Source organism: Carassius auratus, chromosome 48 (genome assembly GCF_003368295.1).
Source record: "Carassius auratus strain Wakin chromosome 48, ASM336829v1, whole genome shotgun sequence".
NCBI classification, from domain to species: domain Eukaryota; kingdom Metazoa; phylum Chordata; class Actinopteri; order Cypriniformes; family Cyprinidae; genus Carassius; species Carassius auratus.
The window spans coordinates 9,917,244-9,942,392 of record NC_039290.1 but is presented as its reverse complement, the minus strand read 5'-3'; the positions used below and the strand labels follow the sequence as shown (position 1 = coordinate 9,942,392).

Sequence of the window (25,149 nt, the reverse complement as noted above, 5' to 3'; positions counted from 1 at the left end):
ACTAATATCATCATTTATAGTATCATTATTAATAGTAAGAACAATTAAGATCCTCCTTATCTTTTTTATGCAATAACAATCACCCCAAGATCCCTCCCTCAGCCTTATATATTGTCAGTACCATTTCTTTATATCTTGATTTAAACAGATAAATATCTGGGTATTGCTTGAGCTGCATCTCCAAATCATTCCAAAGTTTGAATGGGACGACTTTTCAATTTCAAGCCAGTTCGGATGCACTAGATAAGTAATTTCACTTTAAAGAAGATGAGGACAAAGATGATTCTAAAGTGTTAAATAAAAAAATTGATGAGATACTGTACGTGAAGTGTGTGGGTGTGCTCTCAAAATTAGACCTGGCCTACTTGCAAAAGTAGTTTCGCTTTGCTCTTATTTGGTTTAAAACTTTCTTCATGTTAAAACACAACAATCAGTCAAATCGTACCTCTATTTTTACTTTCATCTGATTTTAAAACCTGCTTTCCAAACCTGCTTTATGATATGAGAGTTTTTTTAGAAACTTCTAATCATCACACCACAGATATTTTGGAGCTAAGTGGAAATCAAACACATATGTCTGTAAGCCTGCTGCACATAGGTTAAAGTCTAAATTTAAAGTTTTTGACATTTTATTAGATGCATTTTATCAGATACATTCTCTACTCGTATAGTAAATTTGTGTTGAAAGCCACTGGAGACTTTAGAAAGAGAAGAATGACATTTTTACTCCTGATTTTGAGTGCAAAAACTAACATGTGGAAATAACGGATGTGGTATCATGTTGCAAGTTTGCAAGTTTTTGGTGCTATCTATTTCAGTGTGGAAGCGCTATGGGATTTTATTCTGTTTTTCATCATCATGGAAGGTAAGATTTTTTGTTTGTTTGTTTTTGTTTTTCTGGCTTTGTGATAACTGGTCAAAGAACATTTTCAGTAGTGTGTATAATTCATACAATACAATATTTTGCATGCAATATTTTATACAACATTTAAATAAGTAAGGAAGCTTGAGCAAAATTATTGAGATTATTGATGAGTGTTTACTTATTATGCCTGGCTACCAGAGAATAAATATCTGAATCATTATATAATTAAATGTTATATTTTAAAGAAAAAGAGTTAGTCTATCAGTTTGAACTTTGTTTTCATTTATTTTATTCTGTGGTTCTATTGTGGTCTAATATTACGACTACATAACGAGGATGACAAATGTAAACTTAATTTGTACTTTTCAGTTTAGAGAATTTGTGAAATCTGAATAGATCATTTTGTAGGTGTCTTATGCACAACAGGATAAAGTAAAAACACAAACATTACTTTGTCACATTTTTGTTTTCTTTGTACCTTTTTGTATGACATGCTTTAGACTTAACAACAGTCTAATTTATTTTATTGATCAGTCTATTTTTTTTATTTTTAATATGACATTTCAGTTAAGGTCACTTTGTTTTTTACTCTGTGAATGTTTGTTTCTAATGGCAGCTGTTGTAGCCTTTCAGTATATTTAGTTCTTATTTAGTTTAAGAATTTTAGAGTTTAGAGAATGTATAGGTAAATATAAGTGTTAAATCATTACATTTCTCAGGACTATACAGTGTTATTGTTAACTAGTGAGATTTTGTCATGTGTAATCAACATCTAACAATACTTTCAGATCACAGCCAGTCGATGTAAGAGTGATTTACTCCTTTGAGAATTTGGTTCAGAAAATGGGGTTTATAGAGTCTTATCAATTGTGAAAAACTGGCTTAAATACACTGTTTTACATTCAAACAGAGAACACATTTCAAATCTCTATTTACAATTTTCCAACAAACTTGTTCAGATTTTTTAATCTAACACATCAATTGCAAAAGAAATCAAACACACTCAAATGTCCACGTCTGCACCTACTGCACATAATTTAAAGTCTCTTGAATGTAAACACATGCACATGTAAAGTTACTCTAAATGGGCAGTTTCTGACATTTTTGTCTCACTGATGTTTAGAAACACGAATACACAGATTTACTAATCATATGGGAAATGAATGTACTTACATTGAAGGACACTTGTGAAATTTAAAAATATAATAAAATTTTGTTTTGCACTACTGAGTGCAAAACCTTATTAAATGACATATTGTAATAGTGGATGCTGTATCATGATGTGTAAGAGAGATTCTTAAAGTATGATTGACTTTAGAGTCTCAATCACTGAGAGGTCAAGAGGAGAGAAAAGCTGTAATTACAGTTTTTCTCAGTCGCTTTGGTACATTTCTCGAATCAGACTCACAATTTGCAAAACATAAAGTGCATTTCTCAAAACAACTCGTACAAATAGCAAATCACCCTGGATTACCTGCAAAAGCCAGTCTCCTGCTCAAAATCCTTAGTTCATCTCTCAAAAATAAATATCTTTGTCAATGAACATATCAGTGCCATCAGAATGACAAATCCTTGTGTCATAGTTTACGGATAAGACAGTCAAATTGCTTAGCCATGTTGTCAATATAACAGTTTACTCTGGAGGGATGATCTGATGTAAACTACTGTATTGAACAGTATGCCATATGCTTATGTATGCCATATATCCATTTCAAAACTACACATTTACACATTACTGTATGTGGGATATTGATTGAAAGAGACTGGATAGAATTCCCAGTTACACTTTTACAAAGTCTGACCAAAAAAAAAAAAATAAAATAAAAAAAACTTTACAATGTCATTGTGATATAGAAAAGGAAAAATAAATATGGACACAAATATGAAAATAAGTCCATTGTCAGAATGTGTGACTCTTGTGTTGTTCTCTGTCTACACAGTATAAGCTTTTCAACTGAAGATTCATGAGATGAACCTTTGAGCTATTTCAGAGAAAGGGTTTATCATTGGTTTATCATCTACATTCTCTTCATAAGTCAAGATTCACTTGCACAATTCATGCCAAATTAAAAAAGTCTAATAATAACTTGTAAAAATAAATATAAAAAGTGTGCTAGGCAGTTTTTGACAACTAGATTAACCATTTTGCATTTAATGACTTATACGATGAACTAAAGACTAGATGTTTTGAGTGGTAAGACTGTTGCACAGAAAACTATGCAATACGTTTTGAGCAACATGACATGAGCAACTGATAATGTAGGAAACTGCCGATAAACATGCATAATCAATTGAATGAATGTACAAAAGCAATCGCAACTTGTTCAAAAGAATGAGAAACTGGTTTTATGATGTGTATTAATGACTAGATGATGTGGAGGTTGTACAAGTAGTTTTGAGAATTTCATTTCTGTTTTGAAAAATGCACCAAAGTGACTGAGAAAAACTGTAATTGTTCATTGTTGGTTTGGTGCCATCTAGTGGTACAGCTGATGTCATTTCCAGTGTGTCACTTCCTTATAAAAGACAGAGATTGAAACCTCACTGAATGTTTATCACATCATCTCGGGCTTCAGCTGCTTCATCAAGAGAAACAACAGCACTTATATCATCTGATGTTTTTTAATGTCCATCAGCATGTGGTTTCTCATTGTATTTTTAATCAGTATGGAAGGTAAGATAACCCTTTTAAATATATTTTCTTTTCTCGAGCAAAATGTTGTTTTAGTGGTTGTGGTCAACAGTCAAGGAGCTTACTAGAATATTTTCAATGCTGAATTTCCAAACAATGCAACATTTGAAGTCTTAAAGTGTTTCTGAAATCTTAGCAAACTTCATTTAGATTTCAGAAGTCCTGAATTTTATATCACAGTGTGTTTTCTAGATATTCTAGATTTTTGTAGTTTGATCAAACTCTCCATATAACCCCTGTTTAACCCTCGTTCATATTGTTTCAGATCTGGTGACCGGTGGATGGGACGAGTTAAAGACAGTGATGGAGAGAGAGGCTCTGACTTTGCAAACAGGAATATCTGAACTCAGAGGAGATGATGAGACCATGTGGCTCTTTACAGTTGGCAGCCAAACCACCCGAATAGCACAGATGTACCGTAGTAAAGTATGGCTTCATAAGAGACTGTCTGACCGACTGCAGCTTGACCAGCAGACAGGATCACTGACCATCAGGAACATCAGCGTCAGTGAATCTGGACTTTATACGCTCGCTCTCACCATCAATGATTTAATCTCTAGGAAAACATTCAGAGTCGATGTATATGGTATGATTTAGCTATAGTCAATACAACACAAAATACCACTGTGTCACATTCTGTGCCAGTACATTGAGCTACTTGAGAGTATAATGTTAGTCTTGAGTGTTAAATATCTAACAATGTTTCTGACACTTAATTTAACCTCAGTAAGCCTTTAAGGCTACTTTCAGCTTCTTAAAATAAAGCAGGTCCTAAGATTACTTTAATTTTTTTATAGATATCAAGCCAAAATCCACTGTGACTTAAAACGACAATTTTCTTGTGTTGTGTTTCTCTAAAGCACCGGTTTCTGTTCCTGTCATTAGTGGTGGCTTATTGGTCAATGCAAACCATGTTAATGGTAAGTCCCCTTGTTTTGCCAAATGCCACCCATTATGGACTGCATTTTGTTTTTGATCATAAAAACATTTAAATATCATCTAACTAGGAAATATAATTGGGAGATACAGAGTGACGACTAATATTTATATAATTGTGCTATACTGTTATAAATATCTTAGTGATTTACATGACCATCTTAATTTTTGGCCATAGCAATAACAACATCTGCACCAAATTATTGCAGTTTGGGCCTCTGTATAAAACGAAAGGTGTTTTTCCTCCTCAGAATTTCAGAATAGAGATTTCTGCTCTGTGTTCTGCTCGGTGAAGAATGATCGAGACGTGTCTATCTCGTGGTATAAAGGGAGTGAAATAGTGAATCAGAACAGCAATCCTGATCTCAGCATCAACCTCAGTTTATCATTAGATCTTCATTATAATGATTCAGAGACCTACAGATGCACGGCTGTGAATCCAGTGAGCAATAAGAGCGTCCATCTTCACAAGAAAGAGATCTGCTCACCACAGGAAGGTATGAGAAATACTACCTTTAGATCTCTCTTCCTGCCACAATAACCTCAATGAAAAGATGTGTGTACATATAACTATTGTCAGTCACAGAAAATGCCTTTGTGTCCCATATTAAAGGGACAGTTCACCCAAAAATTAAAATTCTGTTGTTACTCACCTAAATTTCGTTCCAAACCTGTGAGACCTTAGGAACACAAATTAAGAAATTTTTGATTAAATCTGAAGGCTTTCTAAACCTGCATGGACATCAACACAACTAAAATGTTTCCATTGTTCCCTTCAAGAGAGTAACATGAGTCTGATTTCACAAAGAACTGCCGGTTTTCTCCAAATAAGTTAATATACAGCCTATTATAGAAATCAAATCGAAGTCTCTGTGATGTACATGAGCTATCAGGGACGGGAGGCTGAGTAATAATGGTAGAATTTTCATTTTTGGGTGAACTATCACTTTAAGTATATTTTAAATGATAAGTAATGGTTAAACCAGTAGAAATTATAAGAAATTATATTTATTTTAAGGTTTTAAAGTGCAGTCATGTTTAACATTAAAGAAAACAACTTGGCAGCAGAAGTCACACAAAATAGAATAAAATGATATAATTCATAAAGTTCATTTATTTCAGTAATTCATCTCAAATTGTGAAACTTGTGTATTAAATAAATACAATGCACACAGACTGAAGTAGTTTAAGTCTTTTATTCTTTTAATTGTGATGATTTTGGGTCAGATTTAACAAAAACCCACCAATTCATGATCTCAACAAATTAGAATATGGTGACATGCCTATCAGCAAATCAACTCAAAACACCTGCAAAGGTGTCCTGAGCCTTCAAAATGGTCTCTCAGTTTGGTTCACTAGGCTACACAATCATGAGGAAGACTGCTGATCTGACAGATGTCCAGAAGACAATCATTGACACCCTTCACAAGGAAGATAAACCACAAACATTCATTGCCAAAGAAGCTGGCAGTTCACAGAGTGCTGTATCTAAGCATGTTAACAGAAGGTTGATTGGAAGGAAACAGTGTAGAAGAAAAAGATGCTCAACCAACTGAGAGAACCGCAGACTTATGATGATTGTCAAGCAAAATCGATTGAACTTCACAAGGAATGGACTGAGGTTGGGGTCAACTTATCAAGAGTCACCACACACAGACGTGTCGAGGAATTTTCTGTACCACACACAACATCAGAGATGTCTTACCTGGGATAAAGAGAAGAAGAACTGGACTGTTGCTCATTGGTCCAAAGTCCTCTTTTCAGATGAGAGCAAGTTTTGTTTCATTTGGAAACCATGGTCCTAGAGTCTGGAGCAAGGGTGGAGAAGCTCACAGCCCAAGTTGCTTGAAGTCCAGTGTTAAGTTTCCAATAATTTGGAACTGCTTTTTATCAAGCAGTCTTATTTTAATTTTTTAATCTTTATCTTAATTAGAAGCACCACAAATTAAAATTGTCATGTTATAGGGAATACTGAACAGACATTTAGAAGTTGATTTTACAATGCAAAGTATTTAAAATTAAAATACAGTCATGTAAAAACATGCATTTTTACAATATTATAAATGTGTCTCATCAGGTAATGAAAAGTTTGACACACTTGACCTCTAAGTTAAACTCTGATGTTGAAAATGTAAAGTTAAGTGTGATGTGACTGAATTTAAAATGTAGTAACAACTAAAAGTTTACTAAAATATGGATTTCATTTTTTAATTACAAGAAGTATTTGGTACAAAATAATTAAAATATTTAGCACATAAAAAAAATGTTGAGTAAATATTGTGGTGTTGTGCTATTTATTCATGTTGATCAATGGGTTTTCAGGAAAGAACCACCATAGGCTACATTCACTTAAACCTCTCATTTTCTTAAGGAGGAAAAAACGTTATAATAGGAAAGTATTTCCTAACTTAATAGAATTTATCTTAAGAAAAGTCTTAACTTCTTTGTTAAAAATATTTTTGTGAATCTGGCTGAGATTGTATTTGAGGCCAGATCCCAATATGCCTTGAATTTGCCCTCTCTGATGCTATTTCTGTGTGTTTTGTTTTCCTAAAGCACCGGTTTCTGTGCCGGTCATCACTGGTGGCTCTTTGGTCAGTGCAAATCATTCTGAAGGTCAGTCTTATCTGTATGTATTTATCTCATATATTTATTTAAATGTATCTTAGCAGGCCTAGGAGATCAAACATTGATGCACAGATGTTGGTGCCGATAGTGAACACGTCTCATCTCTTTCAGATTGTGTGGATCACTGTGGCATCTCTGAGGCTCTGGTTCGTCTGGTTCTGTCTGGTCTGGTGGGAATCGCCGCTGTTGGATTTCTTATTGAACATCTGATGCTCTGCTCATCTCAGAGAAGAGCTGTTTCTTCTGTGTGATGGTGATACTTCTGTGAGACCAACCAACATGTCATACAGATGGCATACATGGGGCTTTAATTATGAGTCAAGTCACCTTTATTTGTATAATGCTTTATACAGTGTTGGTTGTGTCAATACAGCTTTAATAACAAAAGTCATTTTTCAAGTCTCACATTACTGTAGATCAGAGTTATCCTAGCATTCACATCAAAGTGATCTTTCTTTACAAAATAATGCAGTTCAATGAAATTAAAACCCTTAAAATGGAAAGCAGTGCCAGTGGAGCAGGAAGTGGTTTAGTGGTTTGTGTTCTCCAGTGGCATGCAATGGTAAAACAGAACAAAACTAACCATTAAGTGCCATAGAAATGTGTATGTTTAAGCCTTTTACCAGTAAAGATTTGATATTTTTGCAGAACATTTGTACCTCAATGAAACAAGTTTATCACACCTGCTGCAACCTTCATAGTAAAATAATAACATTTTCTTGAGAATTTGAAAATCTAGTCCATATATCGAGTCGATCGTTCAACAAAAGAATAAAAACACTTTTTTTTCCTTCAATTATTTTTATTTTAAAAGTGAAAAATGTGCAAACGTTAAGTTAATATTAAAATAATTTAGAGCATAAACTAAAATACAGAATATTTATAAATATATTTTATAAATACATACAGAAGCAGCACTTCTTAAATACATACTGTGGTCTTTAGGTTTAGTTAAAGAGGAATAAACCTTGGGAGATGTCCAGCCCTCCTCGTCAGAATGGCACAATACTGTCTCTATACTAATTACAAAGGCAGTCGTATAACAATCAAACACAGTGGTGTAATACACAGTATATATAAACAGAAGCATTTGCCACACACTCTTATACAGAGTAATATGTACTTTAGCTTATCAAGACTTTGTTAAAACATGAAATGTAGAAAAACCCTGTTTAGGATTGAAGGCAGTCCATGGGATCCAGGGGCGGACTGGCCATCTGGAGCAATGGGACTTTTCCCAGTGGGCCGCTGGCCAATGGAAAACACAACAGCCCCAGGACGTCGGGCTAGCGTTTTTACGAACCAAGTCAAAGATTATCTATTATTGAACATTTCAAGTTTATCTGTGAAGCACATGAAGCTATCGTTTGAGTTTATAAACTTCTATTTCATGCATGATTCGAATGGATCTTTGCGAGTGTGAGTTCTAGGAGAATGTTTGTGTCGTGATGAGCATGAATTGCTCACTAGGAGTCGCTAACAGTGTTGCCAGGTCTCGCGAGACAAATAAGCAAACAGGCCTGTGAAAAAAAAGCTTTTTCGACTTTTTCTACGGAGCCCCCCTAGGTTCTGGGAAGAGAAAAATAAATAAACTCTGGGTACAGATTGTCAATTTATATCCATGTGGACCGATTGGTAAACCGTGCGCAGTTTTACAAAACTGCAAACTGTTTATTTATTTTGTGGGTGGGAAAAAACTCTGCTGTCTCCTGTGTGTATGGGGAAACGGTAGGGGCAGAGAGAACAGGCTAGACTACATTTAAATAACATGTAGAAAATTATCTGCTTGATAAATTATTATGGAGCTGGGAACAAGCCCAATTAAGCAACTACACTTTAGAAACAAGCCCCCCCCCCCCCCCCCCCCCCAAAAAAAACCCGCGAACCGCGACTACCAATATTTGTAAGCGACTTTACAGAAAAACAAGCCCAAAATCACGTTTAAGCGGACTTGGCAACACTGGTCGCTAAATAAACAGATGCTGCATGCAGGTTTTTTTTTTTTGTTTCAACGGAGGATCAGTTGCCCTATTGGTTAAAATCCCCAATCTGTTTACTTAAATATTAAATTAATAAATGACATCAAAACAGGACCGGATGTATTATGATGTGGCGGGCTGTTGTGGGCCAGAAAATCCAAGGACACTTTTTGGTCCCAGTCCACCCCTGATGGGATCTGATCCAACAGTGTGGCAGGATATTGATTGCAGAGTACAGGTGAGCTAACCTCTCATGCAGACCTCTACTATAAGACAATGGTCTGTTGACTGCCTTGTAAACAGGGATGTCACTTAACTGAATAGTGTGCCACAAAGACGAATGCTTTATGACAAACCATCACGATACAGTGTAAATGTCTGACATACTTTACACCATTTTTTCCTGATTCCAGGAAACTCTCTTCTGACTCATTGTCCTGCTTTTCTGTAGGAGTCCTCTGCAAGTGAATACAGACAATATTTTAAGTAAGAAAACTCCTCAGCATCATTCAGCAAAAAAATAAAAAAATGTTCCTTTTAATTTGCATATGATAACACTTACATTTATACACTGTCGATGACAGAAGTCACGAATGGCTGTCCTGAAGCAAGTCACCTGCAAGTACAAATATCTTAGTTTTAAAAAATAAATACAAATAAAAATCTGATTCAGTTGTTGATCTCTTGCATTATCACAAATGTTCTTATGCATCTCAATATACTTGCAGTTGTTCTCTTTTTGGAGCTTTGGATAATGAACATTTTGTGTCTTTAAAATAGTTACTCAACTGGTGAAATATATTCCTAGTGTTCTGAATCCTTTATTTCTCATGTTCTTTGACCAATCGCCAATCTTTGAATGAGACGATATGTAAAAGAAATGTGGGTGCTATAGCAATGGGGAAATAACTTAAAATTCCATCCATTTCCGCATGTAAAGCTGATATGATTTCTGAAGAACTAGAGTATGGCACTTTGGTAAGTTTTCTGGGCAATTTTCAGGGTATATTAAATGCACTTTTGCTGTTCTTTTTGAAGCCTGGCAGTTGGGGTCCATGATCCACAATAATACGTAAAACACAAACCTGACATTCACACTGTTTTGTTGTTCACAGAGAAGAAAGAAAAAAAAGTAATGCAGGTTGAGAACAGCTTGAGGGTGAGTAAAAATTTAGTTCATTTTTAAGTTAACTATTCCTATATTAAAGCTCTTCATCACATATTTTATTTGCCTCTGACAATACTTACCTTCTTGTAACAGATGATCAGCACAATGATGATGATGACGATGATGATGGTGATGATGATGATGATGATGATGATGATGATGACTGACACAGTGATCCCAACAGCAATAGACTCTGAATGTGACTCATGGTTGCACGTCATGTTCACAGTAAAATTCTCCTCAGATTGTTCACTATCGATGTAACTCTGTGCTTTGCAGGACCGTGCATCATAGGAGCAGTTGGTGATGTTTAGGCACACTCCTTCTCTGTCCTTTTCTAGCGAGACTCCGGTATTATTCATGTTTCGACAGCTCTGATCAGGATCACAAAGCTGAGCAATCAAGGTGTTGTTACAGCTGACTTGAACTTGACTGGCGTTAACCCACTGGGGAAAGCATCGACGAAACTCTGGTGTCGGCGCTGGCGACATCTCACCTGCACCTGTCAGATGTATTTACACTTTTAATTATTGTGCAATAGACTTACACTTAGATCCAGAACTGTATCAACTACTAAATAACATAATAATTAACTTCTAACTACCTTTCTAATCTTTTTATATTCTATTTTCTTTGCATTAATTGTGCAATTGTATGTGTGTGTGTGTGTTTGTGTGTGTATGCGTAAAGACCTCTAACACTAGCTTGCTCTATTCTTTTTTTATTCTATCCGTTTTCTTTACATTATATTATTTAAAATCTTATGCTAGGTGTAGCCTACTGTGTTAACCTAACTGAGACTTGCTATAGCACTTATATATTGCTCTTTTTGTTGTTTTTGATTGCTTCCACTGTCTTCATCTGTAAGTCGCTTTGGATAAAAGAGTCTGCTAAATGAATAAATGTAAATGAAGTGAAGTAAATACTCACTGGCACCGATGAGAGAGAAAATAACTAGCAGAAAGAGGCACATCTTCGATGTTGTTATGAGCGGTGCCGGATTACTGTACAGAAGCATGACGCACTGTTAAATGAACTAACTTTTCACAGCAAGACCCGTCGAGTTACTCAAAACTTGCCCAATCGCTTTTCAGGTGCGATCCCCGGTAAAAACCGCGTTGCAAGGCAAAATACACCTATTCTGGTGAGGTTCTCCCTGGTAAAGGTCGTATTCCTGGGGCTAAATATCACGTTATCGGGGCAGGTTCAACCCTTCGAAATGAAACATCACACGGCAGCAGTGTTAAAGTAGCCGCGGGAAAGCACTGACGTCACTTCCCCTTGGCCAGGTGAACAAGCTAGGCTGCGGTAAAAGATTTATCTGAAATTGTTTTCTTTGAGTCATGCATTGTATTCAGTATTGTTTTGATTTACAATTACGATTTATTGTCTTTATACAACAATTCAATCTAGCGACGTATTATTATTATCCATATATGATTATTATCGAGGAATAATATTGCGCAGGTGGACGGGCAAGAAAGTTCGAGAAGAAACTTATCGACTCGCTGCGTACTCGGACCTGTGATCGGTTTGATCTGGCCTTTTCCAGTCTCTGTTCGGTTTTTTCACGATAACTGTCCGTTTTCTCGATCCATTGCCTGTCTTGTCAACTCAATAAAGAATTTATAAACTAAATATTACCTAGTTTTCAGAAGATGAATCGATCACTGTTGTGATAACGGATCACTACGGCCTGACGTTACGAGCCTGGAACACATCCGATTTCAGAAAATCAAGTAAACACTAGGATATCTAGAGAAGTTGGTTTATAATAGTGGCATCAACGTAGACAAAATGGGAATAGATAAGATGGTTTCTTATTTCATCCGAGTTGAAAAAAATAGATGAAGATAATTCATCTTCCATGAACAGGAAGTGTATCACCATCACTGTATAGATTCCTTTAAAAATGTGATTTCCATAACTGTATCACTCAAGTAAATGTAAGCCTAGAACATGCTTTAACTCAGTTTTCTCAATTTTTTTTTTTGTCTTGATGGTGATCAGCAACAGCAAAAACACAGTTCACACATCTATGAATTTAACATAAGAAATGTATTGAATAGAGTTTGGCCACTTAATATTTCCACGCTTCACATATAATACAGCAATCCATTCAAATCAAATTCCAAGGATCCATTAATATCAAAAATCATTTTGTTGCTCAATGTGTTCAGTCGTATTTAATGAGAGACGCTAAACATACAGTGACCACAGAAGAGAAAACCATTGATCACACTGTATTCCTCTCACAAATATCAGCAAATCTGTTGCATGTATCATCAAAATAATTATTTGACGAAAAACAGGTCAGGTTTGTAACCAAAATATATAATGAGCGCGAGTTTCTAATTAATATCTCTTGATATCATGAACTCAAGTCATTAGCAGTGAAGTGTTTAAAACTGACTCCTCATGTCTAGTTTCTTCCAAAAACCAAAATGAAGTGAAATTAAACTCTTGAGCGGTAAAACTAAAAACCTACAGGTATAAGACAAAGCAAAGGGAGTTGCTTTCCACAGCAAAGTCACATCAAGACAAAAATCTCCACACTCTGAGTCCGGTTTAATGATGGATCGACTGGCGGGTTGATCTCCGTGAGGTTGAGCTGACAGGAGAACTAATGAAAAGCAAACGTGTGTGACAGTAGATCTTCATCTCTCGCTCCATTACTGATGTTACGGTCAGGGAAGAGGAACCCAGTGTCTGATCGCACAGGACTGTGAGTCTCAGAGAGATGTTCATTCAGTGGAGAACAGATCTCCAGCAGACGGGAGAGGAGCGAGACCGCCGGTGACGTTCGGGAGAAGAGACAGATCTGGAAGACTCTGGATGTGAGACTTGAGCTCCTTCCTCACTTGTGTGACACGAGCCAGTTTCTGCTTGTACTCCTGCAAGAACAGCAGATAATCAATCAATGAACAAATCCATCAGACAGCTGCTCTTTTCTTTGTTCAGCAAAGATACATTCAATCAATCAACAAGGACGATAAAGACATTTAGAATGTTACAAAAAAAATCCATTTTTTAAAATTCCGTTCTTTTGAACTTCATAGTCATTAAAGAATCCTGAAAACTGTTAAAAATTTTTTTTTTTTTTATTGAGCAGTAAATTAGAATATTTGATTTCTGAAGCTCATGTGACACTGAAGACTGGAGGAATGATGCTGAATTAATTATATTTTAATATCTATTAAATTTGTAATAATACTTCATATGACGACTATTTGAATTTCTGATCAATAAATTCAGCCTTGGTGAGCAGAAGAGATTTGTTTCAAAAACATTAAAACTTCTTATGTAATTCAGACCCTTAAATGTATTTAAGTAATGCATTAAACTCAATTTTTTTTGTCTTTCCAAATGTGTTTGATTTGCCTTCTTTCATTAAAAACAAAAGGAAACTTTTTACAGTAGCTTGTTTTCAAGCTCCAAATTGAATAAAAAGTACTATAAAAGTATGAAAAGTGTCCCAAAGGTTGTCTTGGCTCTATATTCAAAGTCTTCTGACACCAAGACAGCTTTATGTGAGGAACTAAACTTTAATGAACCCAACTTGAGTTGAAGCACAATTATGATTATCAAGGAATAATGATTTAATGTTGGTCTCTTTTGGCACACAGAGCTATCAAATGATTTCTAAAAACTTGAATACAGTGCGTAAGTCATATGGACTACTTTTTGATGCTTGAAGGTAAAAATCAGATCCACTGTCTTTATTTTGAACACATCAGCTCTGGTATTCTGCAGAAAATCAAAGAGAGTTTGGAAAGACACGAGCAGTAGATGATGATGACAGGATGTAAACTTGTCTCTTAACGTACCTCCAGCTTCTTCTCCCTCTCGTTGAGCGCATCTCTCTGGCTCTGGATGTATTCGGTCAGCATGCGTGCCAGCTGTCTCCGGTCCTCTAACTCAGCGGCCAGGCGTCCGTTATACTCGGCCAGCAGCAGACAGGCCTCGTCCACCGTCTTCGACAGCTTGTCTGCCGCCTGTTTATCTGCAGAGAATAGAGGTTTATCAGAAACACACTTCCTGTTAGACCGGGGTACGTTTCTCCAGCGAGACTCACCTGTGATCTTCTCCAGAAGAGAGACGTCCTGCACTTCCTGAGGAAGTGATGCGATCTTCTGTCTCACAGCAGCGTCACCAGACGCAGCGTTCTCCAGATCCTGCAGCGCTTTCACCAGATCCTCCGTCTGAGGATCACAACAGTCACATACATGTATATTCATATATATAACTAACATATCAGCAGTTACTTTGAAACGTCAACCAGGTTTAGCAATATTTTGCAATGTGACGTTGAATCAAGTACCCAAGCATTTTACATACACACATTATATTACATACATCATAATTGTATACATTTATTATTGTAAATATATATATATATTTTTTTTAACATGAGTTTGGGGAATCATTTAAATGCCATTTATTAAAAGAAATGTGATTCTTACCCATGATTGTTGCATTTCTATTCAAAGATAAGCTCTTAGATTTAGAATTAATATGTATATTATTTTAGTATATATTTGTTATTTTAGTACCATTTTTAAAAATGTTTGACTTCTTAAGAATTATTTTGAATGGTCCTGCAAAGTGAAAAATTGACTGAAAGAAATGAAGACTCAAACTTTATGTAAAATATAATAATTTTTTCAGATGAAAAATTAAATGTAAAGCAGCTTTAGCAGTGTCTACGATAATGTTTTAAACATTTTTATTTAATTCTGTTATTATAAACATGTTATATTATATTATCCATGGAATTTTGTATTTTTATTTATTATTTAAATAGTCATTTTAATTTATTTTTTATATTGCAGGAGCATTTAAAAAGGAACAATGAAGTAAAAAAAAAAAGTTCAAAAATGGTGCTAAAAAAATATAGAACATACAGACATAGAAATTATAAATCTAGAATGCTGATATTGAAATGTTATAATAACAATCAGTAGCAAGAACCAATAATCAGATTTAATTCAAGCAAATGTCATTGGTACCAGTTGTGGAGCAGCTGCGTCCGTCTCCTGGGGAGAATAGTGACCTCTGTAATCATCATCTTCCTCCTCCTCTTCCTCCTGCACCTTCTGGTAGCTTCTTTTCAAATTTTTTCTGTCATCTACTACAAAACAGCATGCAACGTTTACTTTCAAAAAGAGATGATTCACTTGCATGCATGCATGCATTCTACAAGCCAAGACTCGACAGTTAACAAACTGATGCTTGATGAAGATTGCATGGCCAAAACGTTGAATTAAAACAAGATTCGCAAGCTATAGTCATCATGAAAACACAAATGAAAGATCACTTTTTCTAGCCTGCAACTCTGACCACTCTGGACATTCATCTAGCAACTTCTTCAGGTGCATCCTGGGATGTTTTAAGAGCTTTTACGCAATATGCATGTATTGCGCTGACCTGCGGGCTTGTGTTTGGGACTGTCTGAGTCCTCGATGGCCAGTTTGAGCTGCTGGATGAAGTCTGCACGATAGAGGTTTCTCTCCTGCCAGATGTTCAGCAACCTCTCCATCTGCTTCTTAGAACCGTCATCTCCATCTCTGACAGAGAAAGACACAGAATATATGTGAGACGGGACAAATTCATACCACTGAACGCATGACACATGTATATGAAGGTGTGTGTACCTGGCCACGTGTGAGCAGGCATCAACCAGGACAGACTCAAAGTCTTTGGTGAACTCGGGACCCTTTTTCTTACTGTTCTGAATCACGTCATTAGCCAGATACAGGAACGTCAACTTCCTGCTGCGTTTCGCTGAACAACAAACACATTTAATTATTACTAACTCTAAAACAAATCTTTTTTGTGTGCGTTCCAGTTTTAATGTTTGATATTTTTAGTCTGAAGGTTAACCTTCAACCAGGATGCCTTGTGCAAACTTAACTTAGACTAGAAAAGTGTGGTCTTTTGTTTTTCAAATGGCCAACCAAATATGCTTGTTCCCCTTAAAGGAATAATTCAGCTCAAAATGAAAAAACTGACTCAACTTCAAGTCATCCGAAAAATGTATTTGAGTTGGTTTCTTCATCAGATTTGGAGAAATGATGCATTGCATCAGTGTCTCACCATTGGATGCTTAGCAGTGAATGGGTGCCGTCAGAATAATAGTCTAAACTGTTGATAAAAACAACACTATAAATCCACACTACTGCAGTCCATCAGTTAACATCCATAATAAGTTAAAAGTCCTTTTGTCTCTCACATCAAATCCTGCCACATATTTGTTCACAGATGTTTTTTGCCAGGTCTGCATACATCTCTCCTGATTCAGATGAGATTAAATCTTCACTGGAGGAACTGTTGTTTTGGATTATGGACTGCATTTAGCAGGAAGCAACAGTTTGAAGATAAAAACATCTTAATGATGGATTTGTTTCTTACAAGCATGGAGCTTCTGGCTTCACAAGACATTAACTGATGGACTGGAGTGCTGTTGATTATGGTCTCATTCTGACGGCATGAAACAATGATGCAATGCTACATTTCTCCAAATCTGATGAAGAAACAAACTCATCTACATCTCGGATGACCTGAGAGTGAGCACATTTTTGACACATTTTCATTATTCCTTGCTTCTAAACCCAAAGCTAATCCAAACTCTCTCACCTTTCTTCAGCTCTCTGTGCCACACGCGCACGATGAAGGACGCATGCTTGCGGTGATGGATGATCCACAGAGACAGAGTCTGAACGCTCTGCTGCGAGTTACTCAGTTCAGACAGCTTCTTCTCCAGCGCAGACTCGGAGAAAGACGACATGCTGACCGCTCTCTCTCTCCAAACAACTCTAACAAGACACAACAGATTAAAAACAGACTTGCACTTTTCTTTAAGAAACTTAAAAGTTATTAGATATTTTTGCAAACTGCGGGGCATTTAAATTGGACTAATGAAGAAAAAAAAAGAGAGAGAAAAAATTGTGCTAAAATTAAAACATACATATTCTCTCATGATGTCATATATGTGTGTGTGTGTGTGTGTGTTTATCTGGAAGCTCAATATTAAAACAATGCTATAATAATCAATTATATAATCTAACCACACAGATACACATTATATATGAAACATATGGAATATTTGTACTTTTAAAAAGCAATTAATAGTAAAAAAAAAAAAAAAGGTACGTATAAATAAAATATACATATGAAGAACAAAGTAGTTTGATTGCATATGTGTCTGATTCATAAATAAGATATAATTGAAGAGTTTGGTCGTTATCGATTAGTTGAGGTGATTAGTTCTAATGCATAATTTCCGGGACATGCAGTGAACATTTCCAAGACATTAAGAGCTAATTATGCAGTTTAAAGAAACAAATCAAGCAACAACTAAAAGGTAAAAGTAAATAACTCCCACCTGTCAGCAGCTTTTGTCGCCTAATCTGGATTTAACTTCAATATGGCAAAACGCACGCGGAAACCCCTGAAATACGAACTCCCGCGGATCAAAAGAGTGGTTTAAATCGAGATATGAATAAATCGAATTAATGAGATACAATCCTCCAGTATTTTCATCAAAACTTTCGCCTAGTGTTTGAACGCGATGATTTTTCGTTCCAAGTTGGTTGATAAACAAACGAGGGTCGCGTGCGTGACGTCATGCCCGACGCCGACGTCATAGAGACGCGACCGTATGCTGGGCTTTTGCAACTATACTGTAATTTTTACAACGACATGTGTCGTTTTGAATAATAATAGCAGTCATTTTTAAGTGACGTGTGTTCTTTTTTCTAAGAAAGCCAGCTTTTGTTTGGTAGATGGCATAGAGGATCTCCAAATGGACTGAATTTCAAAATGTTGTATTTATTGAAATGAAGCAGGAGTTTAATGTCATGATTATGAACTTGAAAGTGCTTATGTGCTGCTGCAGACATGAGTTAGCTAGATTGAACCTCTTAAAGTAAGTATTATGGGAATTTTTTAAGGGGAAGGGATGTCAGTAAATATTCAATATACTCTTTCTCTCTTAAAATGAAACCTGATCATAGAAGAATTTACTAAAAAGTAGTTTTTTGTCATTTTAAGGGTTTACATTTGCTGACTGGGCATCATAATTTTCTGAAAATCATATTTCAGAAGGTAACATTGTTAAACCCCACTGAATAATAATGAAACAATCTGCCTTCACAGATACATTGATAATGTCTGAACATCAAAACACAAAGATTGCATTTGCATATCTCCGCCCATCCTGTGTCCTCCTGACCAAAGAATCTACGGCTGCCAACATAGAAGCCCTTAGCGATCATCACCCCACAGATTTGTCCTCAAAACCCTTGGCTCCAAACAGGAGGTACTCGTCCAGGCAGTGTTGGAAGTAATGACATCTGTATTGGAGAACACTTGCGTGCAAAGTTGGACTTCTTTCTCAGAGCTCTGCCTTTGACTTTGTTCCCCAAAAGACCCAGGAAAATCCGCCATGACCTCTGATGAACTAAAGCTGGCCGTGCTCAGATCCCTGGATGTGCTATTGCACTCTGCCTACGGTGAGATCGTTATTAAACACATTTTTACCTGGCATTAATATTCAGTGGAGACATAAGACAAGGCCATGCGGTTACAGTGAAGGCCATGAGGGTTCGGTACAAGGTCGTTGGTCTGGTAATGGCCGATGAGCAGCTTCAGAAAACAGAAAACATTGTGGCAGCTGGAGATCTGGGGAGGGTTGATGAGCTTGTTGAAAAGAGGACTCAATCCTGGCAGAAAGCCACATCCCAGCCCCTTGCTTTGGTCTTACAGAAGATAATTTCTTGCACTTCTTCCCACCCGCACTGGAAAGTCATGCTTGAATTGGTGGATATATCCCATTTCCTGCTTTCTCGGTGCAGACAGTCTGTAGGTGAATGTGTCGGTCCTCTACTGGAAGCATTGGTTGGTGCCATCAATGATGAGGAGCCTGATGTTAAGCACAGGTGCAATGAAGCACTGGAAGAGGTTGCACAAAACGGTCAAACCAATGGCAGGCAGGACTTTACTGACATTCTATCCAAAAACCTTCACAGCTTGGCGTCATCCTTACGACCAACACAAGATCTTTGTTCTTAACATGTTCCTTGGGTACCTCAAGATTCTGGGGCCCAAATTGGACATGGTACTAACTTCATCAGTACATCTTGAGCACATCTCCAAAGCACTGATGCCGGAGAGTCGCTTCTTGTCAGCCAAGCGGCTTTTAGTGCCATGTGCAGCCTCTGAATGACACCAGTCGCATGCCAGTCTGCCGCCTCTAGTGGATGATGTGGTGCAGAACATGTTTATGGCACTTGATCTCAGCTATGACCAGAGAGCGCCACAGTTCTATAGTGTACTACACTCACTCATGAAAGCACTTGGTACGTCTTACTTGTGGTTAATGTTTTCTTAGAGTTTGAACTCTGTTGTTTATCAATTTCCTCTTGACACTAGCCCATGCATTCTCTATGGGGTTCAAGTCTGGTGAGATTGCTGGCCAATTAGGCACACCAACACCATGGTCATTTAACCAACTTTTGGTGCTTTTGGCAGTGTGGGCAGGTACCAAATCCTGCTGGAAAATTAAATCCACATCTTCAGAAAGCTGGTCAGCAGAAGGAAGCATGAAGTGCTCCAAGATTTCTTGCAGTGCAGTGGTTTTCAAAAACAGCAGATGACATTGTACCCCAAATCATCACAGACTGTGGAAACTTAACACTGGACTTCAAGCAACTTGGTCTGTGAGCTTCTCCACCATTCCTCCAGACTCTAGGACCTCGGTTTCCAAAGGAAATACAAAACTTGCTCTCATCTGAAAAGAGGACTTTGGACTACTGGGCAACAGTCCAGTTCTTCTTCTCCTTATCCCAGGTAAGACACCTCTGATGTTGTCTGTGGTTCAGCAAATTCCTCGACACATCTGTGTGCGGTGGCTCTTGATAAGTTGACCCCAGTCTCAGTCCATTTCTTGAGAAGTTCAATCGATTTTGCTTGACAATCATCATAAGTCTGCAGTTCTCTCGGTTGGTTGAGCATATTTTTCTTCCACACTTTCTCCTTCCACTCAACTTTCTGTTAACATGCTTGGATACAGCACTCTGTGAACTGCCAGCTTCTTTGGCAATGAATGTTTGTGGTTTACCCTCCTTGTGAAGGGTGTCAATGATTGTCTTCTGGACAACTGTTAGATCAGCAGTCTTCCTCATGATTGTGTAGCCTAGTGAACCAAACTGAGAGACCATTTTGAAGGATCAGGACACCTTTGCTGGTGATTTGAGCTGATTTGCTGATTGGCATGTCACCATATTCTAATTTGTTGAGAGTGAATTGGTGGGTTTTTGTTAAATGTGACCCAAAATCATCACAATTAAAAAAAACAAAGACTTAAACTACTTCAGTCTGTGTGAACTGAATTTATTTAATACACAAGTTTCACAATATGAGTTGAATTACTGAAATAAATGAACTTTTCCACAACATTCTAATTTATTGAGATGCAGCTGTACTTGAGCATTACTGTTCCTGCTTTTAATTTAATTCTTCCGCAGCAGATGACAGTAATGATCCAGTGAGTTGGCACAGCATAAAAGTAAAAAGTGTTGGAACTGTTACATTAATTCTGCTGAAGGTTTCATCATAGTCGCAGACCTGTAATAGATGTAGTGGGTTACCCTGGAACAAGCTGCGGTAAGTGCTTTACACACGGGTTCAGAAGTAATAGAGCAGAGTTATGATGGCATGAGTGCCGTTTTTGGCTTATCTTCAGTATTCCACCTGCTGAGACTTTCAACTTAGGGCTCAGATTTCTGATCATTAAACCAACACCACACAGAGCCAAATTCCCCATGCAATCCATTATTATGGCTTTAATACTATCACCGTCAAGGTTTGAAGCTGATTTGCAAGACGCATTCAGCTGATGATCACGAGCATGCAGTCAAATGCACAGGAATTACATGGTTTTTAAATTCTACTATGCACAGATGTTCTTCCACCAATGTCTGCTTCTGATGAGGACATGGATGTTCCTGCAGAGAAACAGGAGCTTCCTCTTCATATCCAGATTGCAAAAGACGTGATGGAGAGATGCATCCACCTGCTCTCTGACCCCAACCTGGGAATCCGACTCAAGGTTGTAAAATCTCTTCTGTTGATGTATTATAGCTTCGGCATCGCTGCAGGCCTGTTTCCTTTGAGAAGAGCACGTCTGAAGTCAAACGTGTTTGTGGATTTTTAGGTGTTGGACATCTTGGAGTTGTGTGCGTGTGTGTTTTTATGTGAGCAAGATGAATGGCTACTGTTTTTTTTCTTTTCAGTGTAGTGAAGCTTGCTAGCTAGCTATAGTGATGCCAGAATTATGAATTGTTCTTTTGAGTTAGTTGAATTGGGCAAAGCACAAATTCTTCTGAAGGATTTATTAGTTTGCTATCATTGCATTAACCATGATCAATAATTTCTCTTTCAATTAAATCCTGTTTTGAGCTTTTTGTTCAATGTATTTTGAAAAAAAAAAAAAAAGTTTTACTGAATTTTTGGTCAAATAAATGCAGACTTGGTGAGCAAAAGATATAGTGTATATTGTATATTAGTTAAAATTCAAGATCCAGTAATGATCAAAGCTGCTCTGTATCTCTTTATGGATCTGTCTGAAGAGGTTCTGTATGAGGTAATATATGTGCTAAACAAAAACATAACTTTAACTTAAAAGCTAAGGTTTAGCTAATTGTTCCTTTGTCCCTCACACATTAAAATATAAGTGAAAAAGTGAAGTAAAGTGAAAAAAATATATATATATTAAGTCGAATTACAAATATAATGATTATTTTAATGGATGTGCAGAGTTAGCATGTAAATACAGGAATAGGACACTTTGTTTTTATAGCTTGAAATGCAAAATTAAATACTGATATTCTTGTCGTATAATCTGCCTAAATTATACATTTTAAACATAAAATGCATCTACTTTGAACAATGTGCTGAATGAATGTCTGAGGCAAACACAATATTCAGCCAAAAATAATTTAAGATATTAATGTTTGAACCATTTTTGCTTGCAAAAGTCTACTTGATATTTTACTTTAATAGTATTTTTCCAATGCTTGCTAACCTGAGGGGACATATTAAAGTCCTTATTAAAGTTTTTGTTTATATATATTTTTTATTTTCTAATATATCTATCTATCTATCTATCTATCTATCTATCTATCTATCTATCTATCTATATATATATATAAAATTTTAGTACTACATGAAAACAATGAGAAACGATTTCTTTACTACCAGCTAAAATAAAATAAAAGCTTATAGAAATAAAAATTTTACAAGAAAGTAATTTATGGTTTCAGTTTTAGCCAATTATAATAACCCTGAATGGGATTAAATAATAATAATAATAATGTATTTCAGTGCTTTTGCTTTCAGCAAACTTTGCATAAAATGTTTGTTTGATGGAAATGGTGCAAGACTGAAGGAATAACTATATTACCGTATTTTTGAGAGAAAACTACACTTTTGTAAGTAAATCACAGTTAAGCACAGTTACTTGGGGGAACATAAAACAGATTCTGTGTTGTGAGCGCAGTCACCACTAGATGGTAGACTCACTTCAGTCTTTCACCACAGCTGCAGCAGACAGAAGTCACTCTCACTGATGAAGACGTGTTCCTGGTAACATCTCATCACAGCTTCAGCTGGAAACCCCAGAGCTTTGCTCAAACACACACCATCCTGTGCTGCTCTGTTCATTCCTCTGGAGCAGCTCCCAGGGCTCTTTTAGTCTTTCCCATCAGTCGTTTTCTGTTTTTCCTAACCTTCAGACGGTTTTCTGATGTAATCCAGATGAGGTGAAACCTCACATGCTGCATTCAGGCTCAGTGCGTGCATATAATATTGACTATTGGCTGATAAAATAGTTTCCTGTGACATCTGGGAACTGTTTTACAAAGCAAACCATGAGAAATTTGAAGCCAGTGGTTTGTGAAATGCTGAAGTGATATGTCATTTAATTGAGCCGCCGTGTGGAGAAGATTCATCCAGAGAAAACAGTTTGTGAGAGACGGAGGATAATACTGAATACTGATAGAGTTACCATGGTTATGAGAGACAGACAGACGGACAGACATGAGAGGTCATGCTGTTTATTTCCCAGCTGGCTCTAGTGCTCCTCTCTCATTCACATCATTTTCCCTCTTTATTATTCTCCATCCATCCTTCATTTCTCTCCATCCCTCTGCATTCACCTCCATCTTTCGAGACTAATGAGGCTCTACATCAGGCTGCTTAATTAATTAATTAGGATAATGCTGCCATGGAGACTATTAGAATATATTAGAACATCTGTGGCCGTTATGGCGCGGGCGTTCACTGTTTGCAGTTCTGCTGTGAATTTTAAGTCAACAGCAGTGAAATCACTGGAGAAATACATTAAGGTTTGTCTGTAATCTAGTGTACAGGGTCTCAAACACTTCACTTCACTTTGCTTTTTCACTATTCAGTGTCTGTTTTAATATTTACAGTGGAGGCGGATCTGGATCGGGTGATTGACACCTTTCTTCAGTACCTCAGCTGGCGACAGCCAATCAAACTCCAGGAGGCGTGTCTCAGGTAAAGCCCCACCAATCTCAAAACGGAATGTGGAATATTTCTTTTTTTTTTTTTTTTACAGACTCTTTCCTTTATCAAAGTGTATTTTAAATTCCTCAGCATTGTTTCTATCTTATAAAAGTGATTAATTTTGCATTATATTTATAGTTTCAGTAATTTGGAGACTAATATCAAAACTTTATTATCATTATTATTATTATTGTAGATTCATTCTCTGTCAGCTGTAATTTTTTGGTGTGCAGTAAATCAATATATCTACTAATATTTTGTAATATTTAGAATAGACCAATCAAAAAGGGAGAGGAAAAGATATGACCATTTGACAAGCATTGAGAAAAAAATATATAATAATTTTACATAATATGCAATTAATACTGCAATATTGTATAATAATTTTAACATTTATAGAATACAGTTTTATTATAATTTAATTCTATGAATGATGTTCTGTAATATGTTATCAATATTATATAATAGAATATAGAACAAGAAAATAATCATTAAAATGAATACATTTGCAGATTACCATAGTTCTATTAGAAACAGCCCATGCTGTAGTTCACTTTATGTGCTGCTGTAAGCAGACCGTCTCATATCCTGCTGTAATAGAGTGAATTACACTAATAGTTGTTTGTTTGATCATGTGTTGTTCTCTTTAGTGTGTTCCGCTGGCTGATGGACTCTGATCTGGTCTGGTTCAGTCTGAATGAGCTGAGCTCTCCCGTCCCGTACGAGCCCCCTCACCCTCATCTGCTGCGTGTGAAGCTGACCGGATCAGACAAGCCCAGGAACCAGTTCACAGACAACATCCTCAAATTTCTGCAGGAAGAGGATGCCACATAACAGCGCTTTATACATCTGAACGCTAGATTTAGGACGATGATCTACATGTCTGACTGGAAGAACTTGTGGAAAAGACATTTTCATATGATGCAGATCGTTATAGTTTAAGATGAGTAAAAAAAAAAATTACCATGTCAATGATGTATTCTGCCAAAATAACATTTATTATAGTTATTGTTACTTCTCTAAAATAAAAATAAAATAATAATGATAATATTGGACCTTTTAGAATATTTTTTTTCTCCTTTGGATGAAATGTGTGGCTAATATCAAATACTTCAGTGTCGCTGTCCGTGATACGCGGCTCTCTCTCTCTCTCCGCACCGAACACAGCGCACGGGTGACCAGCTACTCCGTTCAACTTTTCCGTGTCTTGTGTTTGGATGCTTTAATGTTTAAATCGACAAGCGGTAAGGCGTAAAAACACGTGAGAAAGATAAGCTTTCATGACGATGCG

General features: G+C 36.6%; 3 protein-coding genes and 1 pseudogene across 5 annotated transcripts; 2 read left to right on the top strand and 2 right to left on the bottom strand.

Annotated features, from left to right (window-relative positions):
• Positions 1-3,399: 3,399 nt before the first annotated feature.
• On the top strand, positions 3,400-8,962 carry LOC113065812 (uncharacterized). Of its 2 annotated transcripts, XM_026237339.1 has the most exons (6): positions 3,400-3,539; positions 3,823-4,143; positions 4,418-4,477; positions 4,745-4,990; positions 7,050-7,109; positions 7,233-8,962. In XM_026237339.1, exons 1-6 carry the CDS (start codon positions 3,491-3,493, stop codon positions 7,370-7,372), a joined length of 876 nt encoding a protein of 291 aa, XP_026093124.1. In that variant the 5' UTR covers positions 3,400-3,490; the 3' UTR covers positions 7,373-8,962. The 2 variants fall into 2 exon arrangements, with proteins under 2 accessions (XP_026093124.1, XP_026093125.1); XM_026237340.1 differs by lacking the exon at positions 7,050-7,109.
• A 52-nt stretch (positions 8,963-9,014) lies between these two features.
• LOC113065811 (uncharacterized) lies at positions 9,015-12,182 on the bottom strand. Its single transcript, XM_026237338.1, has 4 exons — positions 11,199-12,182; positions 10,349-10,770; positions 9,663-9,716; positions 9,015-9,558 (listed from the first exon to the last, which is right to left on the bottom strand). Exons 1-4 carry the CDS (start codon positions 11,284-11,286, stop codon positions 9,409-9,411), a joined length of 714 nt encoding a protein of 237 aa, XP_026093123.1. The 5' UTR covers positions 11,287-12,182; the 3' UTR covers positions 9,015-9,408.
• Positions 12,183-12,307: 125 nt separating this feature from the next.
• On the bottom strand, positions 12,308-17,915 carry LOC113065810 (regulation of nuclear pre-mRNA domain-containing protein 1B-like). Of its 2 annotated transcripts, none has more exons than XM_026237337.1 (8): positions 17,653-17,915; positions 16,905-17,083; positions 15,923-16,052; positions 15,696-15,835; positions 15,278-15,396; positions 14,344-14,470; positions 14,096-14,271; positions 12,308-13,162 (listed from the first exon to the last, which is right to left on the bottom strand). In XM_026237337.1, exons 2-8 carry the CDS (start codon positions 17,053-17,055, stop codon positions 13,013-13,015), a joined length of 993 nt encoding a protein of 330 aa, XP_026093122.1. In that variant the 5' UTR covers positions 17,056-17,083; positions 17,653-17,915; the 3' UTR covers positions 12,308-13,012. The 2 variants fall into 2 exon arrangements, with proteins under 2 accessions (XP_026093122.1, XP_026093121.1); XM_026237336.1 differs by having other exon boundaries at positions 15,278-15,399; positions 17,653-17,914.
• An 891-nt stretch (positions 17,916-18,806) lies between these two features.
• Positions 18,807-24,808, top strand: LOC113065318 (TELO2-interacting protein 1 homolog; annotated as a pseudogene).
• Positions 24,809-25,149: the final 341 nt, after the last annotated feature.

Excerpts from the sequence above, each read along its gene's own strand:
- LOC113065812 (XM_026237339.1), top strand. The coding sequence starts at position 3,491 with ATGTCCATCAGCATGTGGTTTCTCATTGTATTTTTAATCAGTATGGAA. Across the intron at positions 3,540-3,822 it reads ATTTTTAATCAGTATGGAAG|ATCTGGTGACCGGTGGATGG; the intron begins GTAAGATAACCC and ends ATATTGTTTCAG. Across the intron at positions 7,110-7,232 it reads CAGTGCAAATCATTCTGAAG|ATTGTGTGGATCACTGTGGC; the intron begins GTCAGTCTTATC and ends CATCTCTTTCAG.
- LOC113065811 (XM_026237338.1), bottom strand. The coding sequence starts at position 11,286 with ATGCTTCTGTACAGTAATCCGGCACCGCTCATAACAACATCGAAGATG. Across the intron at positions 9,717-10,348 it reads TGATCATCTGTTACAAGAAG|GTGACTTGCTTCAGGACAGC; the intron begins GTAAGTATTGTC and ends TTGTACTTGCAG. Across the intron at positions 9,559-9,662 it reads GTCATCGACAGTGTATAAAT|AGGACTCCTACAGAAAAGCA; the intron begins GTAAGTGTTATC and ends ATTCACTTGCAG.
- LOC113065810 (XM_026237336.1), bottom strand. The coding sequence starts at position 17,055 with ATGTCGTCTTTCTCCGAGTCTGCGCTGGAGAAGAAGCTGTCTGAACTG. Across the intron at positions 14,272-14,343 it reads TCTTCTGGAGAAGATCACAG|ATAAACAGGCGGCAGACAAG; the intron begins GTGAGTCTCGCT and ends TATTCTCTGCAG. Across the intron at positions 13,163-14,095 it reads AGAGGGAGAAGAAGCTGGAG|GAGTACAAGCAGAAACTGGC; the intron begins GTACGTTAAGAG and ends CTGTTCTTGCAG.